At 37.7% G+C, this 24127-nt stretch overlaps 1 protein-coding gene across 1 annotated transcript in view; it reads right to left on the bottom strand.

The window, feature by feature from the left end:
• RXFP1 (relaxin family peptide receptor 1) overlaps positions 1-24127 on the bottom strand; it is a 63091-nt gene that overhangs the window by 4220 nt on the left and 34744 nt on the right. The window contains exons 8-15 of the mRNA XM_027116821.1: positions 23779-23853; positions 15328-15399; positions 13382-13453; positions 9489-9560; positions 6084-6155; positions 5018-5089; positions 2951-3180; positions 459-869 (exon numbers count right to left, since the gene is read on the bottom strand). Coding sequence (XP_026972622.1) covers positions 459-869; positions 2951-3180; positions 5018-5089; positions 6084-6155; positions 9489-9560; positions 13382-13453; positions 15328-15399; positions 23779-23853 — 1076 coding nt within the window. The remainder of the gene's footprint in view (positions 1-458; positions 870-2950; positions 3181-5017; positions 5090-6083; positions 6156-9488; positions 9561-13381; positions 13454-15327; positions 15400-23778; positions 23854-24127) is intronic.

The raw sequence follows: 24127 nt of genomic DNA, 5'->3' as shown, positions 1-24127 counted from the left end.
CAATGACTATCTTGGGCTTATTAAATTAATCTGTCTTGTGTTAATTTTTTTGGTAATTCAATTACTTTGTGATATTTTGAGAATATTTTTCACAAGAGGACATACTTGGTTGTCTGCTCCCAAGCCAAAGACTTGTGTGGCTACTTTGAATTTGTTCATATTATAAAGGCAAAGAGTTAAAATATGTTTTGCTTAGTATTATTAGGGTGATTGCATGAAATGCAAGTGTTTAGCATCTTGTCTTTTATTCAAGTGTATCACATAAGAATTAATATGATGAACTGGTAATTTAGAAAAAATAATCCCTTTAGGGGATTCTGATACAATCCACCCTCAATGTCCATTCTGGTTAGAAGATCTGAAATAGAAAATTGTAAATATCAAAAGGCATAATGAGGTTCAGATTGTGATTTATTCTAGCATTTGAATGAAAGGGCTTCTAATACAGAGTTTCTTACCGAGAAAAATTGCCACTGAATAAATCTGGGCTCCAGTACTTTCTGTATCTTCTGAATGAAGAGGGAAGCATACCCCATTGGTGCCGTAGTAGTTTTTGAAAAATTCTTTATTGCTCAGTGGAATGAAAGCCACGATAAAACCGATAATCCAAATGAGAATCAAAACTGTAATGGTTCTGCCTTTTCCAGGTCTTAAACATCTGAAAGGATATACAATGCAGATATATTTTTCCACTGTCAGAAATGTTAAAAGTAACACTGATACTTCTGTGGACAGAATGGCCAGGGACCCCAGAAGCTGGCAGTGAGTGCTCTCCATCCACAGCTGTGCGTGCTTGTTGTATTCTCCTCGAAACTTCAGGTCAAAGGCTCCGATCACAAACAAATAGATTCCCATCAGGCAGTCGGCACCTACAGGGATCAGTGAATTTCACAAATTTAGAGAAATAAATAGGTAAGGTGGAGTTATCATTAAGCAGAATTTTTTTTAAAATTTATTTATCTATTTGTTTTTGGCTGCTTTGGGTCTTCGTTGCTGCGCGCGGGCTTTCTCTAGTTGCGGAGAGCGGGGGCCGCTCTTCATTGCGGTGCACGGGCTTGTCATCGCGGTGGCCCGTGATGTAGCGGAGCACGGGCTCTAGGCGCATGGGCTTCAGCACTTGTGGCTCGCGGGCCCTAGGCTCAGCAGTTGTGGTGCACGGGCCTGGTTGCTCTGTGGCATGTGGGATCTTCCCGGATCAGGGCTCGAACCCGTGTCCCCTGCATTGGCAGGCATATTCTTAACCACTGCGCCACCAGGGAAGCCCCAGAAATATTTTTAATATTAGCCCCAAATAGCCAAGTTCCTTGTATCTTGGGGGCGGGGGAGGGAAGTTTTATTCTAAGAGTTCACTTATGGGTAAGGACCACTTCATCAACTCTTCCTGCTAAGCACTCTTAGAGCATCCTCTGCGGCCAATTATGTAATCATTCCTCTGTTTTCGTCTAACACACAGTCTGTAAGAGCAGGGATCTTGTCTGTTTTGCTCTCTGTTCTAGTCCCGTCACCTAGCAGTGCTGAGTAAATGAGTAAAATGCATGAGCATTCAATTAGGGACAAGATTGGGAAGCTATAATTTGGTTCATCTCTTCCATGGACGTTCTCCCAGCTTAAGAAACTTAAGTCATTCAAAATCCCAGAGAAAGTAATCCAGAAGTTGCTATGACAGAGTAATGACTATGAATTTTGAGGTCTGTCATTTTGAAGATGTGAGTAATTATGAAGTGCTCTGTAGTCAGTATAATTCTGAGGGGCTTCAATGAGTCCCCCAGGGGTGGTCGAAGCAAAACTGTTCTCTCTGATTCTTTCTTCCCATCTTTCTCTGTCTCTTTCAGACTCCTCCATCCCCCACATCAGCTGTTAATGTGATACACTTCTTGGTGTATTTGTTTTTTAAGCAAATATTACATATCAGAGAGTAGGTGAGATTTTTTTTTGACTGCGCAAGCATTCTATACAACATTCCTGAAGTCACATCACGGTATACATCGTAAGGCTGGCCCTAATCTTTAAACACCGAGGTTATATTCTAGCCTTTATCAGGGAAATTGAGCAAACTCAAAATTGTGTAGCTAACAATACAAAGTAGTAAACCATTTCTGAGCTCTGCTTCTTGGGTGTCTTGCAATGAAAAGACAGTTCGACATTATACTTTGAGTGAGGGCGAGGGTAAGACATGGCACGGCACTTGTAAAGAAGGAGAACATCGTATAGATTGATTCCTGCTTGAGGTAGGATGGGTAAATTATAGGCCACTTGACCAAGATTATAAACACCCTGAGGACTGGTTTCTTGCTTTTATTTAATTAATTTATTTTTGTATTCCTCCTTTAACATAATACCTTGCAATCACGTTTCAAAAACTTAAAAAATTTAATACTACCTAAACCACTTTCTTATTTAAATATTTCAAATTATGAATGGAAAAGAATGTAGAAGCTCAGAGGCCAGAAAAACAACGTTTGAAGTCAGCATCCATGAACTGGACATTCAAACAAGAAATAAACACAGCTCTGGAACCATGAAAGGGTCCAATTTGATTATAGTAAAAGATTTTACATGCTTTGATAAAATATTATTTTATTAAATAATAAAGGTATTATTTATAATATCATAATTTTAAATAAATTATTTAATAATATTAAATTCGCTTTCTTCTTCCTTCAGAGAAGAAAGCAAATGAACAAAAGCTTCTTTATGAGAAAAAAATTAATGAATGAGCCCTTCATTAATCTGTGTAAGGTGACTGAGTTTTCTTATTTTAAAAACTTATTTTCTTTCTTATCGCTAAAGTAATTTTATTTTCATTGTAGCGAACGTGAAAACAACATATAAGCAAAGGGGAGAAATTTTAAAAATCTCATAATTCTACCGCTCTCGTTACTTATTGTCTAATAGCAATGCTTTCATATATTTTGAAACTGTTATTCCTCTTCAGCCAGGAGATACTCACAGCAGAGGGAAATGATCGACATGGCATGCAGCTTGTTCTCAGATCTGATATAAGGTCGCATACAGATGACAAAGATGTTTCCAAAGCATGTAACTGCAGACACAACCCAGACGAATACTCTCTGAATAATGCTCGCCAAGAGATCCTCTAAAGATGAGATTCCATCAGTGTTTGGTTTACAGCTGCGAACATGGGGTGCATAGCCACAGTACTGGAACTTCTTAAAATAGCTGACGTGCAGAGAGAAGGGAAAAGAAGATTTTAAGCTGAAGTCAGTGTCACTCTACATTCATAGCTATTTTCTACATTCTCTCAGTAGAAAGAAAACGTCTTAATATGAGACTCAGAGGAATGAATGTAAAACATTAGGGATACTGAAGATTTAACCTTAAGTTTAATTCTCATTGACTTGGTTTTTAAAAGAACGTGTGGGTGAGAGCCGCAAAAAGGCGTAATAAACATACAAGTGTTCGACATGTCTTAGAATATAAGTCAAATGTTAGCACGTGATCAGGACAATCCACCCAAGGAAACTTGTTACTGGGTTTTCAGCGTTTAGTGCATGTGCTAATAAATCCACCGTTACATAACTCCTACGGTTGCTGCAACTGATTTTTCTTTTTCAAACCCAGGGGAAGAGAATTTGTCCTCTGTGTTTCTATGGCTTTTCTAGTATAGCATTTGTGTGATCTGTAGCTACTTGCTAACAACATGCTTATCCTCACACTAGAGTTTGGTACATAATAGGGTGTTCGATAAATGTGTGTTGAGTGAATTCTTTCATCAGTAGAGAGACCTCCCTTGTCAATAAGACACCACCGGGATAATCAGTAATTACTACTGTGCTACCACCAACACCAGCACCGTTTATTGAGCATCTCCCAAGTATCAGGAATAACTTCTCAGATCAGCTCTATGAGGTTGATGTCAGTATCATCATACAAGAAGATGACTCTTCAATGGAGGCAAATTAGCTGCTAGGAAATTTTCTAATAAATGCAGAAATTAGGATTTAAATTAGATCTTTCTAATTTAAATTAGATCTTTCTAAAGGGGTGTACTCTGGCAAAAAATATAAGTGATCTTTATAGTATAAGGAGTTGTAGTAAAATACAAGATAAAAACTTGACAATTACAGTATATTGTCCTGTTGTTTAACTCTCGCTGCCTGGATCCCAGGATCTGCCGTGGTTTCTGCTCAGTTCGGTTCTGTTCCTTGTTTCTTGGGTTTTGTGACCTACACCATTTTCTTCCGATAAACTCTGCTTTGCTTCATTTAGTCAGAGTGTTTTATGTTGTGTGCAACCAAGGAGACTTTTATAGGCATGCTCTCTGGGGAATTATGGGAAAAAAACTCCCAGTATCCTCTGTTAGATTTAAAATACAAGCAAGATTATAGAGTGGTGGTGACTGCCATGACCCTTTCTAAATGATTGGGAATTAATTACCTTGGCATGGAGACCATTCGAATATATTTCATATATATACTGCTATATATTACATTCAATTAAAGAAAATGTTTCTGAAGCATGTAATTGATGGCATGATGAGACACACTGTTTGAATGAAAGATTTTTCATGGTTTACCATTTTATCCATACACTCTTGCACATCATGCCCTGACATTGTGGGCCGTTTTCACTGAGGAGGATTTCTCTCTTCCCTTCCTCCATTTACATGAATTATTTATAATTATTTTATGTTGTTTATGTAACTTCTTCATCTGGTCGCATCTGTGCCACGTGCACAAATTACTAGCTGAGTGGACAAACTTGACCATCAGTGAGTGGCATCAGGGCTCGGGAGAGTTTACAAGCCTGAGTGGGTTCCCTCCACACTCCTGCTGTCTGACATTCAGACAAAACTCCTTTCATTCTGCCAGACCATGGAGAACTAAAAATCACCCCACCCAATACCAACGCTTTAAGAGTTAATTATTGTTTAGGCAAATTAGTCAGTAGAAAATGTTAATAGATTGGATGCATTGGGTATGGAGGTATTAGCACAATACATGGAAACGTAAAAGACTAAAATCAAGGTGAAGAACAAGAAAAAACATCTGCTTACATGTGAGAGAGATTCGTGAGAGGTCTAAACATCCTTTGTTGGATATTTGAAATTTCAATTCCTTCTAGGCTGCTAAAAATATCAAATTAATTATCAAAAAAATATGTTATGCAGGGTATAATAAAATGAGTTTTTGTGACGGACAGTTTAATAAAATGCTGTTAGTTAACACTTATTTGGAACCAAACATTCGTACTTAACCTTCCCTAGGCACTTCCCCAACTCCTTTAAACATTTTTTTATTAAAAAAAAAATTTTATTGAATGAAATATTCGTTAAATTCTACAGTGCTTTACAATTTTCAAAAGTTTCACACACATGATTTCATATGATCCCATAATAACCCATTTTTTTCTCCCAATGCCTTTTTGATTTTGCTATTTATATGTATAGATCCTGCTTATTTGAATTTTTTGGCTTCGAATAGAGTGGAACAATGTTTTTTGCATAGTAACTACTCAATATATATATTTGAAATAAATGAACAAGCATTATCTTTTAGACAATATTGCAATAGCAGAGGCATTTTACATGCTTGAAGTTTTTCTAATAATTTTAAATAATGTTTTTCTAATAAAATGCCATTTTACTGAGGGAACACTTAAAAGAACTGAAGCTTACCTTCTTAAGGCAATTCTTAGACCTTAACATAATTTGTGTGTGTGTGTTTATGTGTGTGTGTGTTGCAAGTCATGACTTATATCATCTAGAACATTCCATCTTGGGATAACGATGGCTATAATAAATTCTTAGATACCCAGTGCTAATGAAGGAATAAATATGCATAGATGCCTTCAGAGGATCAAGCAAACAATCCAATATAAGCTTCTGGTGATTACAGAAATATATGAAATGATTAATCATTATCTAATTTGTGGCTTATAAATATGAAAGATTAAACTAATAGCTATCTGTTTGTAGCCCAGCAAGCACTCATCTTAACCAATATCCTGGGACTAAAGCTTCTGATTTGAGATCCTATCAATCTTATTTTATAGAATTTATTAGCTATTTGTATGTAAATAAAAATTACGTCATAAAACTATCCCCATAGGTGTATACTCACAGAGACTTGAGTTTGACAAGGTAATCAAATTGGTTTGCTTGAATTTTCTGGATTGGGTTATAGGAGAGATTCCTGTTTTAAAAAAAGAGCAGCAATAGGTCAATTCTTAAAAAGTATTTGAGTAAAGAGAAAGTGTGTCTCTTGACTTAGGGTTACTTTTAAACAGTAACAAAAAAAGTACAGCAATGTCAATTGACCCCTAGGGCTAGTTGGACATTCAAATGGATTAATGGAAACAGAACTCTTAGGCCAGTGCACGGCTGTCAGTAAGTGCGTTAATGACAGAGCTGAAAGAACATAAGCACGAAGGTGGGGAGGTCCAGAGACAGTCCCACCAGAGGAGCAGCAGGGTACCCAAAGGGAAGCCACACCACTTTAGGTTTTGCCTATCATCAGGTGTGGTTTAAATGAAAGAAAGAAGAATCTCATTTAGTCAAAACTTGAATTAGTGAAATCACATTGAATACTTTTTACAATAAATCATGTCAAAGAGTGGCATATTGTGTTAGCAATTTGTGAGGCATGAAATGAAAAGTAAAAGGCTCTATAGTTAGAAACAAAGAAACAGAGGTCAGAGTGACAGTGTAGCTGAGTGTAAATGGAGAAAATTTCAGAATCTTTGCAAAACAACACCTCGAAACAAGAATTGTTGATTAAAGGGACCTTCTCAGGGCAGGTTCACTTTTTAAGAAACGTATTGCAGATTAGACCATTAGTTGGGTGGGGGGGGCAGTGACTACAGAAAGAAGGGAAGAGAGGAAGGATGACAATAAGAAATGTGTTGTATGAAAGAAGGGAAAGGGACTCAACAATCTATGAACAGAAGGAAACGACCTTAACATAATAAAAGCCATATAGGAAAGCCACAGTGAGCATCATAGCCAATGGTGAAAGGCTGAAAGCTTTTCCTCTAAAATCAGCAAGAAGACAAGGATGCCCACTTTTGCCATTTCTATTCAACATACTACTGGAAGTCCTAGCCAGAGCAATTAGGCAAGAAATAAAAGGCATCCAAATTGCGAAGGGAGAAGTAAAATTATCTCTGTTCACAGATGACATGATTTTATGTGTATAAAACCGTAACGATTTCGCACACGCATACACACAAAAACTGTCAGAACTATTATAATAAAAAATTCAACAAAATTGCCATATGTGAAACCAACACATAATAATCAGACAATAATCAATAATCGAATGCATTTCTATACACTAACCATGAGCAATCCATAAAGAAAATTAAGAAAATGATTCCATTTACAATAACATCAAAAGAACAAAGTACTTAGGAATAAACTGAATAAAGGTGAAAGACTTGCACTTTGAAAACAAAATGTTGCTGAAAGAAATTAAGGAAGACATCAGTTAAAGAAGACATTCTGTGTTTTGGAACTGGAAGACAATATTGTTAAGATGTTAATACTACCCAAAGCAATCTACAGATTCAGTGTCATCTCTGTCAAAATCCCAATGATTTTTTTTTGGCATAAATAGAAAAATCCATCCTAAAATTCATGTGGAATCTCAAGGGAACCTGAATATCTAAAACAACCTTGAAAAAGAAGAACAAAGTTGGAGGTCCCACTTCCTGATTCAAAACTTACTACAAAGCTACAGTAGTCAAACCAGTGTGGTGCTGGCTAAAAGATAGTTGTATAGAACAATGGAATAGAATGGAGAGCCCAGGAACAAGTCTTTGTATATATAGTCAAATAATTTTTAAAATGTGCCAAGATTGTTCAATGGGGAAAGGACATCTTTTCAACAGATAGTGCTGTGAAAACCAGATAGATATCCACATGAAAAAAAAAAAAGAGCTTAGACCCTTAGCTTCCACCATGTACAGAATTAACTCAAAATGGGTTAAAGGCCTAAATAGAAAAGCTAAAACTTTAAAACTCTTAGAAGAAGTCATAAGAGAAAAGCTTCATGACATTGGATTAAGCAATGACTTCTTGTATATGATACCAAAAACATAGGTAACAAAAGAGAAAAAAAACCAAGAGTTGGACTACATCTAAATCAAAAACTTTTGTGCATCAGAAAACACTGTCAACAGAGTAAAGAGGCAACCTACAAAATGGGAGCATACATTTGTAAGTCATATATCTGAAAATGATTTAATATCTAAAATATATACACTCCTACAACTTAACAACAAAACCCCAAACAACCCAGTTTAAAAGTGAGCAAAAGACTTGAATAGGTATTCTCTAAAGAAGTTACATGAATGGCCAATAAGCACATGAAAAGATGCTCAACATCATTAATCATTAGAGAAAAGCAAATCAAATCCACAGTGAAACACCATTTCACCTCCATTAGATTGGCGATTATCAAAAAATATAAAATAGGGCTTCCCTGGTGGCGCAGTGGTTGAGAATCTGCCTGCCAATGCAGGGGACACGGGTTCGAGCCCTGGTCTGGGAAGATCCCACATGCTGCGGAGCAACTAGGCCCGTGAGCCACAACTACTGAGCCTGCGCATCTGGAGCTTGTGCTCCACAACGAGAGGCCGCGACAGTGAGAGGCCCGCGCACCGCGATGAAGAGTGGCTCCCGCTCCCCGCAACTAGAGAAAGCCCACGCACAGAAACGAAGACCCAACGTAGCCATAAATAAATAAATAAATAAATATTTAAAAAAAAAAAAAAAAAATATATAAAAAAAAAAGTGTTGTTAAAGAGGTGGAGAAAGTAGAATCCTTGTGCACTGGTAGTGGGAATATAAAATAGTGTAGCCACTATGCAAAAGAGTATGGTGTTTCCTTTAAAAATTAAAAATAGAGTGGCCGTATGATCCAGTAATTCTACTTCTGGGGTTATATGCCCAAAGAATAGAAAGCAAGCTCTTGAACAGATATTTGTACACCCACATTCATAGCAGCACTACTCATAGCAGCTAAAAGGTGGAAGCCACCTAAGTGTCCACCAAGGGATGAATGGATAAACGCCGTGTGGTACTTACATACAGCGGATTATTATTCAGAATGATAATATTCAGAACTTCTGACACATGCTACAACCTGTGGATGAACCTTGAGGACATTATGCTAAGTGGAATAAGCCAGTCATAAAGGGACAAATATGTATGATTCCACTGATTTATGAGGTACTTAGAGATGCCAAATTCATAGAGCCAGAACAGAGTGATGGATGCTGGAGGGGCAGGGGTTGATGGGGAGTTAGTGTTTAATATGTACGGAGTTTCAGTTTGGAAAGATGGAAAAGTTCTAGAGATGGATGGTGGTGATGGTTGCACAACAATGTGAATGAAGTTAATGCCACAGTTGTACACTTACACATGGTTAAAATGGTAAATATACATACTTATGTATATTTTAATCACAATTTTTAGAAGTAAAATAAGTTAAAAAATAAAGATACAAAATTCGTATCAGTCTTACAACTGTGAGAGCTCCTTCAGATCCTTAAAGACAAGTGATGAAAGATTTTCAATCTTATTACTTCCTAAATCCCTAGGGAAACAATTGCAAATGTCATATTATTTCCTTAAGACTTTACTCATAGTTCTGTAATTTATTAAAAAAACATTAGACTACTTTCAAACAATGCCATTAGTGAGTTATATTAATTAATAGAAGTCAAAACTGTAAAAAGGGAGTGAAATGGTAAAAGATAAAAATACTTTATCCCATTTTATTGCTCACTCAGAGACAGTACTTGGTGGTATTTGATCTAGTTCTAATAGATACAATTTTCTAATTCAGTTAATATATGTGTTGTGCCCTTCTTCCTTTCTCTTCTTCCTCCCCTTCCTCCCTCCCTCCCTCCCTTCCTTCCTTTGCTAAAGTAGAAATATGCTTTGGAAACTTAATTTTTTCCTTTGCATGGGTGTATTATAATTTTCAACTGGAAGTGGATTATTTCAGTTTCCAGTTTCTTCCACAGCTGATATACACCGGGTCTCATACACACCTGGGGCAGGATATTTCGTAAGTTACTTCATGTATGTATAGAGGTTGGGCTGCCTAAAGTGGTATGAACTTGTAGCTTATTTGTGAGAAGATTTCGGACAGTAGCAGCTCTTCCGGTAGCTTTGACAGCGGCAACTGACGTGAGAAAGGCCTCAGATTCTTCTAAACAAGACAATCTTTCAATAGGCTTGAGTTCTTCAATGTCATCAAGAGATACTAAGAGAAAGCCTAACCACTTTCCCTGTCCATCTCCAAATCCTATTAGTTGCTACAGGGAGAAGCATGGGAATAGATCTATTTGTTATTGCAGTGCTTTTAAATCAAAAGTTAGGTTATTCAACTCGGAAGGGCAAGAAAGATTTAGACTGAGTCTTTAAAACTAAAAAGTAGCTAATGTAATCAATACTATAAATGTCTTTGCTGTAAATGTTTTATTTTTATACTGTAAACTGAACCTTGAGGCTGTTTTTGTTATTTATGTTTTCATGGGTGAATTGTCTGTGAAGATAGATGGTCTGATTTGACAACAAAAGGAATGTTTATAAAATTTCACCCCTTAAAATCCTTCAATAGCTCATTGTTGCATAGAAGATAAAATCAAAACTTCTTAGTGTGGTATAAAAAAGCCTTTAAATATCTTGCCACTGTCTAGCTTTCCAGCTCAGTTTCCTACCACTTTCTACTCAGTCAAAATGACTTTCACCAGGGCCTGAAGGCGTCTCAGTATTTCAACCTCCGGGGGTGCTTCCTTCTGCCTGGAATAAGCTTTGATTCTTGTCCTTCTGGTGAACTCCCTATTCATCCTTCAAGATTCTGCTCAGATAAACAACAGGGATTTACGGTACAGCACAGGGAACTATATTCAATATCCTGTAATACCCTGTAATGGAAAAGAATCTGAAAAAAGAATGGGTACGCATAACTGAATCACTTTGCCGTACACCTGAAACTAACACGATATTGTAAATCAACTTTACTTAAAAAAAAAAAAAAAAAAGATTCTGCTCACGTGTCACTCCTCTGTGACCAGGGAGCTTAGGCGTTCTCTTCTCTGTTCTCCTGTATGTAGCATGTATAACACATACAGCACTTATAACATCATATTAAAACTGTTTCTGTACATACGTTCTCCTCTTCCGAAGGATGTGATCTCTTTCAGTGCAAGCCCTGTACCTATTCAACTTGGGCTCTCCAGCATCTAGCTTAATTTTTGGCTAGCTATTCTTTGTATCCCTACCTAGAAGACCATTAACAGACTCGACCTGCTTCATATGTAGGTAAAAGTGGCGGCACAATTCCAGTTCTTTGTATGGGAAGCCAAGTAAAAGATGGATCATGTTAGTGAGGCAATGTGGAAAACAGATTTCGAAGAGCCCACCAGGATATTAAGTCTTGAAATATTATGTTCAGCTGTTTCTGGTGGGAGTGTGCTGTTTTGGCTATTAGAGCCAATTCTGACATATAGTTCTTTTATCATGAATCACGGAATGGGGACCATTTGGCCTAGACCCTAAGTGATGTGTAAAAAGACCATTTTCTCAGTTTCGTTTTAGGAAAGTTGGTCTAAACTTAGCTGGACTTGAGGTCCATTTCTGAATGGGTTCAGGAAACACATTATCACCTAGAGTAGTTGACTTTAAAAGCACACAGTAAATCAAGCCTGTAGCCAAGAGTTTCTGCCATCAGAACTAAAGTCTACTGTGAGAAGTCAATCCTGATTATTGCCAATTTATTTGCCCTCATTAACTCTGTCAGTGGGATCCAGCCAGGAGAGGCACAGAGTGTAGTCCAAACCCTCTCTCAAAGGGAGAGTCACTCATTTGAGGTCTAGACCCACCCATTTAAAGCCATCACCTCTTAGAAAACATGCCATTTTCATCCCTGTAAATCCGATTTTTCAAGCCAGCATTGGGTATGGGACTCGGCAGGGTTTAGGCAGGACTAATTCTTGGCCTTGGTGCCCCTCTCTGCCCCTCTGTTGCTCTTTCCTTTATCTCTGAACCTGCATTAGCGCTGGTTACGGACCAAGCTGTTGTGTTCCATGCTCACTACTGGTTACTGATACTTAGAACCTGCACCTCAGCGCCACCATGCAAGTCAGGATTGGCAGAAATTACCTTCTGGTATTCAGATCGCGGTGGCAAGTAGGATAAAACAAGGGAAAGCATGGACCCCTCGACGAGCGTGTATTTTCATGGCTAGATACTACCTTTCGAGTCACCTACACGCACCTCTCCCTACTACTGAGAATAAAATAATTTCCCATGTGTTGATGGTATGGTTCACTTGCCAGACACTGGGAGCTGTTACAGCAGGTGCTTGGTTCTGATATCTATTGAGATTTTCTTGTGCGTTTTGTGAATGATTGGTACGGTCTACTGAAAAAGGTTTCAAGCTAATGGTCGTGGAAAAACGGGGTTTCAGTGGCTTGTTTGTTGATGTTTTGGAGCACAATGCTTCATTGGTTCCCGAGGAACGTTTCTGTCTGTGGCATGTGTATTCCCTCCACCTGTCCTAGTTTGCAGGTAAGGTGTCCCGAGAAACAGTTTAGTTACACTCTTTAATTTTTATGGACAAGTTTTAATGAATCAAAGTTCTTCCCAGTTAATTGTCAAACATATACCTTCTGTCCATACTCCAGATTCTTTCTAGAACTCACAAAATCAAACTGGTGGCTAGCCTAAACTTTAGCAAAAACCCAATTGAAGAAATTAATGGTAAAAAATAAAAAATTGTCTGAAGGACATGTACTTCATTTGTTGTCCTGTGTATATTTTATTTGGACAATCAGCTCCTATGTGCTTGGACCACAAGGCTTTGATTTATCAGAGAGTTGTCTTAATGTCCTTTGGAACTGTGTCATTGATCTTAAAAAAGGGACGTTATAAATAGCTCTCTTTTCCATTATTATAGACTGGGATGTTACCCATGGTAGTGTCTAATTTCCTTATGGATCCAAGATTATCCTTTGGTTTCAGAATCAGCAGAGTCGTGTCTTTTTATCTCCTGGTTTTTAAATCCTAACTCTCCAGGAAACTTAAAGATAAATTTGCTATCCCTCTCCAGCAGTGGGTTAGAGTGGTGCAAGATGTATTTTATTTATCGATCTCCCCAGACTTTATTCTTTCTCCACAGCTATGTTTCCCTTACCTCACTTTCCTCAAATATTTATTTCATAGTTTTCCTTTACACATATTTTTTTAACTATCAGAATTCCTTTGTGGCTCAAGGTATGCAGAAATAGTGCTAGGAAGAGAGAAAAATAAATCTTTCTTAAATGTATAAAAATGTATACGTGTGACAACTATGAACTGGAACAGTAGAAAGAAAATTCTTATCAATATATGTGTAATCGAGCTTACAATTCATCTAGTTTCTGGAGCGGTGCAAACGCGTTTTCACTGAGGTGATTAATTTTGTTTTTCCTCATTACCCTGAAAGTAAAAAGAAAAGGATGTTGTAGCTTCCAGAGGTAACTGATAGGTGAGTTATTGGAGAAACAAAAATAATTACGTGGAGTGCACTTTTCACGTCAAGAGAGGTTGAAGTAGCGTGATAAATTACCCTGTCTGTAATAACTTTAATCTTAAATTTCCCAGATCTTTCAATGATGATAAAAGTAAAGTAGTGTTCAAATTTCTAAGTGATTTAGGGAAGAGCTCCACAGGGGAAGAGTGAAAACCTTGACTCCTGAGAATACAGACTGAGCGTCAGCCCAGGGAGCTGCCTTAGGGTCGCCTCTGTAGGCTTCATGGTGTGTCCGTCGAACAAAATACCTCCCACACAATAGCACTGGTGCACATTGGGCGGTTGATGTGATTTAGGGTGGAGATGCTGCAGGAGGTCTACTTCAAGCTGGACCAACTCAGAAGATCTCTAGTTTGGGATGCTGAATGAGACTGTAAGTCCTGACAGTTCACCTCTGCCCTGACGTCGTGTTATGAGATAGCATGAAGGACTAACTCACAGGAAACCTTTAAAAGATTTCCAGTTCTTGAGGCATTGTGGGACATGCCTGGAACCTGGCCTCATCCCATCCTTAAGTATTTATTTCCTCTCAGCGCTCCAAACCGTTACCACTTTCTCCCAGCATCCTTGGACCAGAAAAACACAAGCATCTGTGAAGAGGAAACTCACGAATGATTTCTTCATACAGAGGGTTCTCTAAAAACAAATACAAGTAGAATAGAAAAGAAGGGCTACATTTTTTGGATATTTATTTGGCCTGTGTCCTTTAAGTGCAATTTGGTTTCCTTTGGGCAATTACCATGAACTGTTTTGCATGACTGATAGAATCCTGCATCTGAAGACTGCTAAACGCACTGCAGAAAAGTTCACACATTTCAGTGGCTTTGAGCCCACTGGAATGGGGCGGAGGGCATAACTGGGTAAAAATGTTTGTTGTGTCAGTGGTAGCTATTGCATTGCCCGTACACAGGGGTCCTGTATATCTTAATATGATGATTTTCAAACTTTTCACATGGTAACCAACAGTAGAAAAATGCATTTTGCATTGGGACATAATATACACCCACACAACCCAAGATTCACGGAACAATACACTTAATCATCTGAATTGTACTCTGATGTTTTTATTCAATTCTATTCTATTCTTTTTCATTTAAAAAATGCGGCTCGGGACATACTACATTGCTTTCATCACCTGCTTGTGTGTTTCAACCCACAATTTGAAAAATACTCTTCTGGAGGAATAAACTGCAAATGAGGCAGTTATACTTTTATACTGAAGGAAGCCCCAGTATCCCTCACTGTTACGGAAGAGGCACCCTGAATTTAAAGTAAGCCAGAGAGGAGTATAAGGAGAAATTATACTCGATAACATTCTAAGGTTTATCCTGGTGTCCGCAGTTACATCCTCAGGGGTGTGAACATTCTACAGTTTCTAAAAGTCATAATTAATTTCCCCCACAGTCTTTGCAGTAATAATTTTTATAGATTAGGACTTTAATTTGGTGTTTCTGAAACTGAGATCCAAGGGCAGATTCTAGGTGGTTTATGAGAAATGTTTTTTCCCTTAAATTGGGTCTTGCTTGTAAGGTTGAGAAAAGCAGGTCTCACGTAAGATAGTACCATCGTGATGACCCACGCATGTTGTGAATCTGTGGTTATGCCTGGTTTGAACTTCAGTAATTTTGCCAACGTGCTTCCTTTTCAAAAAACTTCAAGTTGAGAGGGAACATTTGCTGTAATTACTATGCATGTTTATGCTAGATTCTGTTCGCATAAATGATTCATTTTATTTGTAAAGAGATAAAATGATACTTCAAAAGGACAAAACGTTACTTACAAAACAGTTAAATTACTGCAGGAAATAAAAGTCAAATTCCTTAAATTATGGATGTGGTTGCCTTCAAAGTCCCTGAAATATAAAAATAAAAAATGATAAAGCTAAATTTTAATCACACACAAAAGTCGGTTAAGAATGATTTGTTTTCTAGTAAAATATTCTTTTCCCACGTACTGCTGATTTCATAGGGATTCTCACATAATGTAAGTGTAGCCACTTACATAATAGCCGAAATGATATATTTATATATAATGTTTCTGTTTTTCTGTGTTAATAGTAAAAATGTTTTGAGTTGCGTAGGTATGAGGTGTTCGTATGGGTACATATGTATCGTAAGGAATGTGAAGAGAATGAAAAAAGGTACATGGACAGCTTTTGTTGTGGTAACTACCAGCTATATAAACAGAAAGCACGTAGTGATCCGCATTGAACACCCATCCAGAGGTACCACTGGCATTTCTCTGAGTGGCGTGACTCTATCTGCTACAGCCCACAGAAGATTCTACTATTGCTGCAGAAGATGCTACCGCAAAGCAGTGTTTAACCTCTACCTCCCTTGCCTAGACACTCCCAGAAAAAATTCTCCGTAGCCTTTTACCCCTGAGAACACGCTTTCTTACTTTATCATACGGCCACACAGGCCAGTGCAGAGGGAGACCCACAGCTGCCCTTGGCTCTCCACTCCCGACTCAGGGCGCTGCTTGCAGACCTGACTTGAGCTCCCTTGCTGTTTAATTGTCTCTGCTTCCTGGTTTTCATGAAAGCGTTCTTCTATTGCCTGTCTTTTATCTTGTCGTAGGGTTTATGGTGGAAGTTCATAGAACAGAGTTAGCCGAGCTCAGGGATACACTTTCAGAAGCAGATGCTGGCTCTTAGATCTACTCGTTTTACCCCAGCACTTAGCTTACCAGTCACCATACCACGTAAAGCCATTCAGGAACAATCGCCACTAAAATATATGAGCTGAAGTCTGACACAGCTGCTAAAATCTATGCGGGAAACACGAGTGACATTAATGGACGTGTCTATCTTTTCTGCGGGAGAGGCTGTATCTGGGACAGTCAGTTTTATTGTGGCACTGCAGTAAAAATGGCTGCTGACAAATCAGTCTGTCTGGAAGCTCTGGAAGGCCAGCATGTAAGCGTTCTAGAAATCAAGTCAATGGACTAAAAGGGTGTATTGACCACAGAGAAGAGCAAAGAAGAGAGAAATATTTGAAGTCAGGCTTAGGGCTTTTCTCTGTTGCATCAGACTGCAAAATCAGATTTACTCGTTGAAGGACACAAAACATGTCAAATTTAAGCTCACAGTCCATGGTGTCCAGAGAATAAGCTTCTTCTTACTATAGTGATCTAAGAAGGGCATATACCATAACAAGGTTTTTGTAGACAGGATCTCTGTACATATGGAATGTTGTGTTAAAATCTTAAATCTTGATTCTAGATCACCCTTCTAAAGAAAAACTTCTATTATTCTATTAAACTGGAAATAAAGCACTTGTACTATCTTCTTTTGATCATTAGCCTTGGCCAAGGCTTTGGCCTTCCATAAGGAAGGTTATTATTGACACAGACTGTTCTATTTCCTTTTCCTATTTTGTTGTTGTTACCAGGAATCTACCACCAGGGGGTGACCTTCTCCTAAGCCTCACAACATTTCTTGATGTTAGTTTCTTGTTAGTAACACCTGTAACTTTTTTTTTTCTATTAAGGTAGCAAAACTATTTATGTTAATATTAATTTACTATTTGTAAAAGTCAGTAAGAGGCATAAACTAGGGACTTTTGATTAAATTGTTAAATTCAATGTTGAGTTTATTTTAATCTTTATTTGTGAATTTGCCGTGGCTTTCTTCCTAAAATTAGAGGTTTTAGTTCTTGATGTGCAGGGGTATGGCATACAAATCTGCTCCTCGTGCCAGGGCTCCAAGTTCTAATGGACCTGAGGGGGTGTTTTGCTTACTTAATGCCTGGATCACTTTTCCAACTTAATGATCCTCTGAATATAACCACTTTATGTTTCCCTCTATACATGGCAGAACTGGCTGAAAATGAAAATTTCGTTCTTGGATCTGAAGAACAATAACAGAAAACAAAAACACCAAGAATCTTGCCCTCTCAATTCCCTCTCTCATCCCCTAGGGGCTTTTTGTAAACACGCAAATCTCCTCTCCCTCTACTTCCTCCCGTACTTTTCTGGCTCCTATCTCACAGAGAAAATTGAGGTGATGAAGGAGGGGAAAGCCTTCGCCTTTCTGCCCGACATCCGTGATTTACCTGTATGTGCACCTGGTCTCCTACACCCAGGATGCGATGACCCTCCTTCTGCTTTAGGCTAATCCCGCGTTTTCTGAGTTTTGTTTGTGAACGTGTATGTCCTAAAATACATGGTCAATTCTGGTGAATGTGTTTTGGGCGTTCTTCACTTTCAGTTTATATCTATTAAGATTAAGCACAGGTACATAGAACAGAGACCCAACTATAACAGCATAACTACACAAGGATTTAAAAAAAAATCTAGGGTTGGGTAGTCCAAGGCTAGTCTGGTAATTTTACTAAGTTGTTAGAAACCTAAGGTCTTTCATATCCACTGTCCACAGGTCCTTGTCTTTGTGTTCCAAGATGTTGCTAAAGCTTGAGCCATCATATCCATCTTTTCTGGATAAGGAAAGAAAGGGAGGTTCTTCCTGTTTCTCTTTAAGGAGGTTGCCCAGAAGTTCCACACTATACATCTTCCTCCTTATTAATTAGGGCTCGGCCACGTGGCTCTGTCTAGACGTGGGGAAGTCTGGGAATGTAGTATTTTAGCTGGGTACTTTGACGCCCCAAATAAATCTGTTCTGTTATCGAGAAGGGACTTTGCACTTTGATATGTACCAGTTAGAGTTAACTCGTTAACTATGTTATTTAGTTCTCCATATCCTTTTTTTGGTTTTCCTTGATCTTTCATGGACTGAAAGAGGTGGATTATTATTTCTTATCGCTTATGTATGTCTATTTTTCTTTTGTTTTGGTTGTTATATGAATCTATTTGGTGCATATATATACTCCTAATATAATATCTTGTATTGGAAATTGCACACTATAGCATTTAAATGTCCTTCTTTGTACTGCTTAATGCAAATTGGCCAAACTTCTACCTACTTAGATAAAAAATGATGCCTACTTTCTTTGGTTTGCATTTACATGGCATACGTTTGAGCAGTCTTTTATTTTTAATCTTTCTTAATCACTTAGTTACAGCTGGCCTTTTTTGTACATAGTACTGAGTTAGATTTTGCTCTGTGATCCAACTTGAAAATCTGTTTCTCTTTTTAGTAGGTAATTTTAGCCCACTTATGTTTATTGATCTGACTAATGTATCTTACCTTAGTCTGCTATTTAAAAATATTATTATATGGTTTTATAGATTAAAAAATCTTTCAACAAATGGCTTAAAAATTTTATTTATTCTAACATTGAAAAAGGCTTGTATATTCTATTGGTAACCTTTATAACTACAACTTTACCCAATACATCGTATCTTCTCTTTCTTAGAGAATAACAATAACACTTATCAATTTCCTATTATAAGAAATGATGGAATGAGTATGTATTGTCTTCCTGCCTTTTCTTTCCTCTCTCTCTCTCACCATAGGATTTTGATCAATTATATGCTATTTATTAATATTCACCTTAGGAATATCAAATAGCCACATATTGGTAGATTTCTTAGTTTTAAATGACATCTCTTGACGCCAGGCTATTTTTCTTTATAGTGTTATGGTTTCACTTTATTCCTTTGAAACTGCTTACTCAATTAAGATTACTGTGGCTCTTGCCATATTGAGCCCTGTATCATTCTGTGATATTTCTCTTTATCCCTGGTGATAGTCTTTGTTCAGAAGGCTATTTTTTTCCAGTGTTAACACAGCCCCTCCATCTTTTAAAAAGAATTAGTGCTGCATTTCTTATCTTCGTTTTACAGCTTGAATATCTCTGTTTTCTCTGGTTGTCTCAAGCTTTTTTCTTTGCTTTTCTTTATCTTTGGTTTTCAGCAGTTTGACTATGATTTGTCCAGTTTGTTTTTTTTTCTTTTCTACTTCTGCTTGTTTTCTTTTCTGAGTTTCTTAGATTTTTTTTTTTGGTTTTTTGTATTACATCATTTTAGAAAATTCTTGGTCATTATCTCTTCAGATATTTCTTTGAAAAATGAGCAGGACCCTATGTCCCCCACCTCTTGTTTGTAGAAAAGCTTTAGCCTCTTAGGCCTTCCCTGAGTTCCAAAGAGCAGATTTAATCAGAGAAGTGAGAAAATGGTGAAACAAAGGAAAATAGTCAAGCAAGACAAAATACTAATAGTTTAGCCATAAAACAAATTCAAGGTCCTTTAGTTCCTCCTCAAGGGCAATAGATAATACCCTGAGCCATATCCTTGAGTTGTTTTGCAGACACTAAAACCCTCACCAGGTGGAGGAAGTTAACGGCATGCTGATCACCAGCACGTAGACCCCAGGCTGGTTGGAACCAGAAGGTTGATGATTGAGATTCCCGTAACATCACCCTGTTACCTCACCACCAACCAATCAGAGAGTTGTGCACAAGCTGATCACACACCCTGCAGTCCCCTCCCTCACCCTGCCTTTAAAAACCCTTCCCTGAAAACCATCAGGGAATTTGGGTCTTTTGAGCATGAGCTGCCCATTCTCCTTGCTCGGCACCTGCAATAAATGCTGTACTTTTCTTCACCACAATCTGGTGCCAGTAGATTGGCTTTGCTGTGCGTCTGGTGAGCAGACTCAAGATTTTTGGTAACATCTTCTGTCCTGTTGTCCTTCTCTTCTTTTGCTGTGACCACTTTAACGCATTTTGAGACACTTTTATATTATCCTGTAACTTTTGGATTCTCTGTTCTATCTTTGTTTTATGCTCTGTTCTCATTTTGATTCAAATGAAAGCTTTCTATTGACCTGTCTTCAAGGTCATTGATTCTTTTGTTAGCTGTGTTCAGCCTGTTGAAGTAATTCTCTGATTCTCTTTAAAGCTTCCATCTCTTTGCAGACATTTTCCATGTGTGCATGTTTTGCCCACCTTTCCCATTTGTATTTCCCAAATACTTATGATTAATCATTTAACTGATTAATCATAAGTATTTTAATTCCCTTGTTTCGTAGTTGTAACATCTGAGTTATCTCTGGGCCTAGTTCTGTTGATTGCTTTATAATTTGACAAGAATTGTTTCTCTTGCTCTTTCTGGGATGGGGCTTTCTCAGCATGGTTGTCCCACATGCCCCAGAAGCCCCAACCCACTTGGCAACAGTGCAGGATCCTGGGCTGGAGAGGTTTATTTGCCCCTGTTGCTGGAGTAGAGAGCTTTGGCTGCTAGCACTCCTTTGGAAGCAGTGGATCTATGCACAGTCCCTGGCTGCAGGAAGATTTTCTGTCCCTCTCCCCATGGTGTAAAGCTTTTCCTTCCTAAGAGGGAAGAGTCTAGGGGAGAAGGTGGGGTTTGTGCCTGCATGCCACCAAAGAAGACTCTGTCTGGTTTCCTTAATTACTCCCAGCTTTTTCCATGAGCTGGTGGAGGCCAGAGAAAAAGAGCCGGTTAGGAATAGCTGACTCCCTTGAGTGTGGGGTTCCCAGTATTCCAAAGGGTTACACTAGCCCACACTTAACCTTTACAGGTTTATTAAAATTTTAGCAGTTTTCTTTGTACCTGCTCTATGAGGGTCAACGCTTCATCTTGTGCTCTGCCAAAGGTGAAATACTGTATATGTCCCGTCTCTCTTGGTCACTCCTTAGAATTGTTTCCCTGCTTGCCTTATGACTGACAGGCTGGAGAAAATTAAGACTGTGTAGATTGTAAAGTTCTTCCTCATTGGTAGAGTGGGAGCAATATTGTCTTGAGGCTGTCTACAGCTTCAGCACAGCATTGTTGGAATGGAATTGTCATATATAATATGTATCCTTCCGTGACTTTTTCTTTATACTTCATATTATGATCTTGAAATTGTGCCGTGTCGATTGAAGCAGGGCAGGTGCCTTCATCTTTATTGCACCTGTGTGTGTATTCCATCTTATTTGTCCATCCTTTCCACGGCTTCCAGGACCTTGCTCCATAATGTATCCTCACTGTTTTCCACGTTTACAAATCCTTTACATTAGCTTCTTCTGCCTATATATAAACTTGCTTTGTCTCATCCCCGGATAAAAGTTTACTTTACCCTCTTGCTCTTTAGCTCATCTTTGGCTATTGCCCCATCTGTTCATATGCTTATTTATTAGTTATATTCCTTCCTTTTTGAATATCACATCTTTTAGTGTGGTGTTTATAGTTTTTTTATTGCTTTGAAAGAACTATATTAAAAGTTTTAATCTGTTGTCTGTTGTATATCTTGCAAATATATTCTCCTGGGCTGTCATATCTCTTTTTGTTTTATTTCTATTTTTCTACTTAACCATAGTTAAACAAATGTTTGCCGACACATCCAACAGATTTTCTAGTTTGTACTTTGCTAAATGACAGTTCATGCACAAGGTAAAGATATTGTAATTAATTTTAAAAAATGAATACTTACAAAGCAAAAATTATTACTAGCATTAAAATTGGGACAACATTCACTCTCAGGGATGCATGTGGAGTGAGTTGTTTTGGATAGCTAAAACTTAAAGATTATAATTTTAGTAACAAAAATTTAAAAAGTCCACGTCTTTAGTTATAAATCCTAATCATTTTTTATTTTTATCTGAAATATACATTTGGCTACCTTTTTAAAAACAAAGGAAAGATTTCTTATTGTATGGGCATAAAATCTCCCACATTTACTTCTGGTCTCAATGCATGAATTTTTAATTTACTCATATAAATATTAATCAGTTTTACTTCATTACTAAGTTTGGATCACTGAGCATGTAATTACCATTAGTGAATTCTTTTGAGCCCAAATTTAATCACCACAAAGAATATCGCACTTAATTTGCCCTTTCCTTGATGACTTAGTTCGTCATTACTGAGGGTACTATACTGTCATATCAAGATGCCCTCTGGACTTACTAATGATTTGGGGGATGTTTCTCTTCCCCTAGACGGTTCCAAACTAGTGTGTTTTGACCAAACTTTTGGGAATTCCCTACAAATAAAAGACAGAGGGGATTTTCATATATAGAGTATATGCAGGTTATTGACTGAACATTTAAAGAAATATTTTGGATTTATTTCTTCATTTTTGCCTGTATTTTAAATAGACACATTTACTGGGTAAATGAGTTCTGCATAGGTAGAGTGATGCTAATTACCACAAACAAAACTACTGTGTGAAAAACTCTGTGGAACATATTCTGTTGTGATGAGACTTCAAAAATAAAGCCTAAGTATCATAGTCTTATTACACAGAATTTAGCAATGAAACTAAAGTGGCTTAGTCTTTCTGTACCAAATGAACAGGTGAACAGATTGACAGGGGGGAAGGGGTGATGTTACATAGATATCATAACATCCCTTCTGTCTTCCTTCTTCCTGCCTCCAAAGTATGTCTTGTGTTTTGGAGATGTTTTATTTTGATAAGAGTTTAGAGGAGTTAGTTTAGATAATAGGGATGTTTAATAAGAAAATCATGCTAAAAATATTAACAACTACCATTTGAAAAAACCTGACATCTGAAATGAACTAGGCAAAACCAGACAAGTTAGTTGTCTTCTGTAAGAAGAGATAGAGAGAACCCTCCTACACTTTTGGTGGGAATGTAAATTGGTGCAGTCACTATGGAGAAGAGTAGGGAGGTTCCTTAAAAAACTAAAAATAGAGCTACCATATGATCCAGCAATCCCACTCCTGGGCATGTATCTGGAGAAAACTCTAATTTGAAAATATACATGCACCCCTTATGTTCATAGCAGCACTATTTACAGTAGTCAAGACATGGAAGCAACCTAAATATCCATCAACAGAGGAATGGATAAAGAAGATGTGGTACCTCTATACAATGGAATATTACTCAGCCATAAAAAGAATGAAATAACGCCAGTTGCAGCAACATGGATGAAGCTGGAGATTATCACACTAAATGAAGTAAGTCAGAAAGCAACAAATACCATATGATATCACTTATATGTGGAATCTACAAAAATGATACCAATGAACTTATTTACAGAACAGAAAGAGACTCACAGACATAGAAAACAAACTATGGTTACCAAAGGGGAAAGGGGGGGGAGGGATAAATTAAGAGTTTGGGATTGACATATACACACTACTGTATATGAAATAGATAACTAATAAGGACTTACTGTATAGCACAGAGAACTCTACTCAATACTCTGTCATGACCTATATGGGAAAAGAATCTAAAAAAGAGTGGATGTATGTATATGTATAAGTGAATCACTTTGTTGTACACCTGAAAGTAACACAACAGTGTAAGTCAACTACTATACTTCAATAAACATTTTTAAAAAGAGGAGATACAGCAACTTACAGCCAGTGCAGCCTGGGCATGTGCTGACAAAGAGGCTTGTCAGGCAGGCGGGTAAGGATGTTATTCATCAGTGCTCTGAAAAAGAGAAACAAAAAGGAGCCTGATTTCTCTGTTTCTTTTCTCAACTGAAGTCAAAACGTGGTTTTACCATTATTCTTATGAAGTCATGAACATCTACTAAGTTTGTTGTCTTCTCACTCAAATGATTTTCTGTAAGTCTTGATATATTTAAGTGCTTGTCAGTAATAAAATTAGACAAACGGTAGCCATCATATGGAGGAAGCAGTAACATTAGCAACTGAAGAAAAGTCCTGTGCCCTTCAGTAGTGGGTACTGAAAAGGAGGTGAT

The sequence above is a fragment of the Aethalodelphis obliquidens genome, unplaced genomic scaffold, assembly GCF_003676395.1.
Source record: "Aethalodelphis obliquidens isolate GAN/ISIS:26980383/991018 unplaced genomic scaffold, ASM367639v1 scaffold17, whole genome shotgun sequence".
In the NCBI taxonomy this organism is placed as follows: Eukaryota; Metazoa; Chordata; class Mammalia; order Artiodactyla; family Delphinidae; genus Aethalodelphis; species Aethalodelphis obliquidens.
This window is presented reverse-complemented; position numbering and strand designations above follow the sequence as displayed.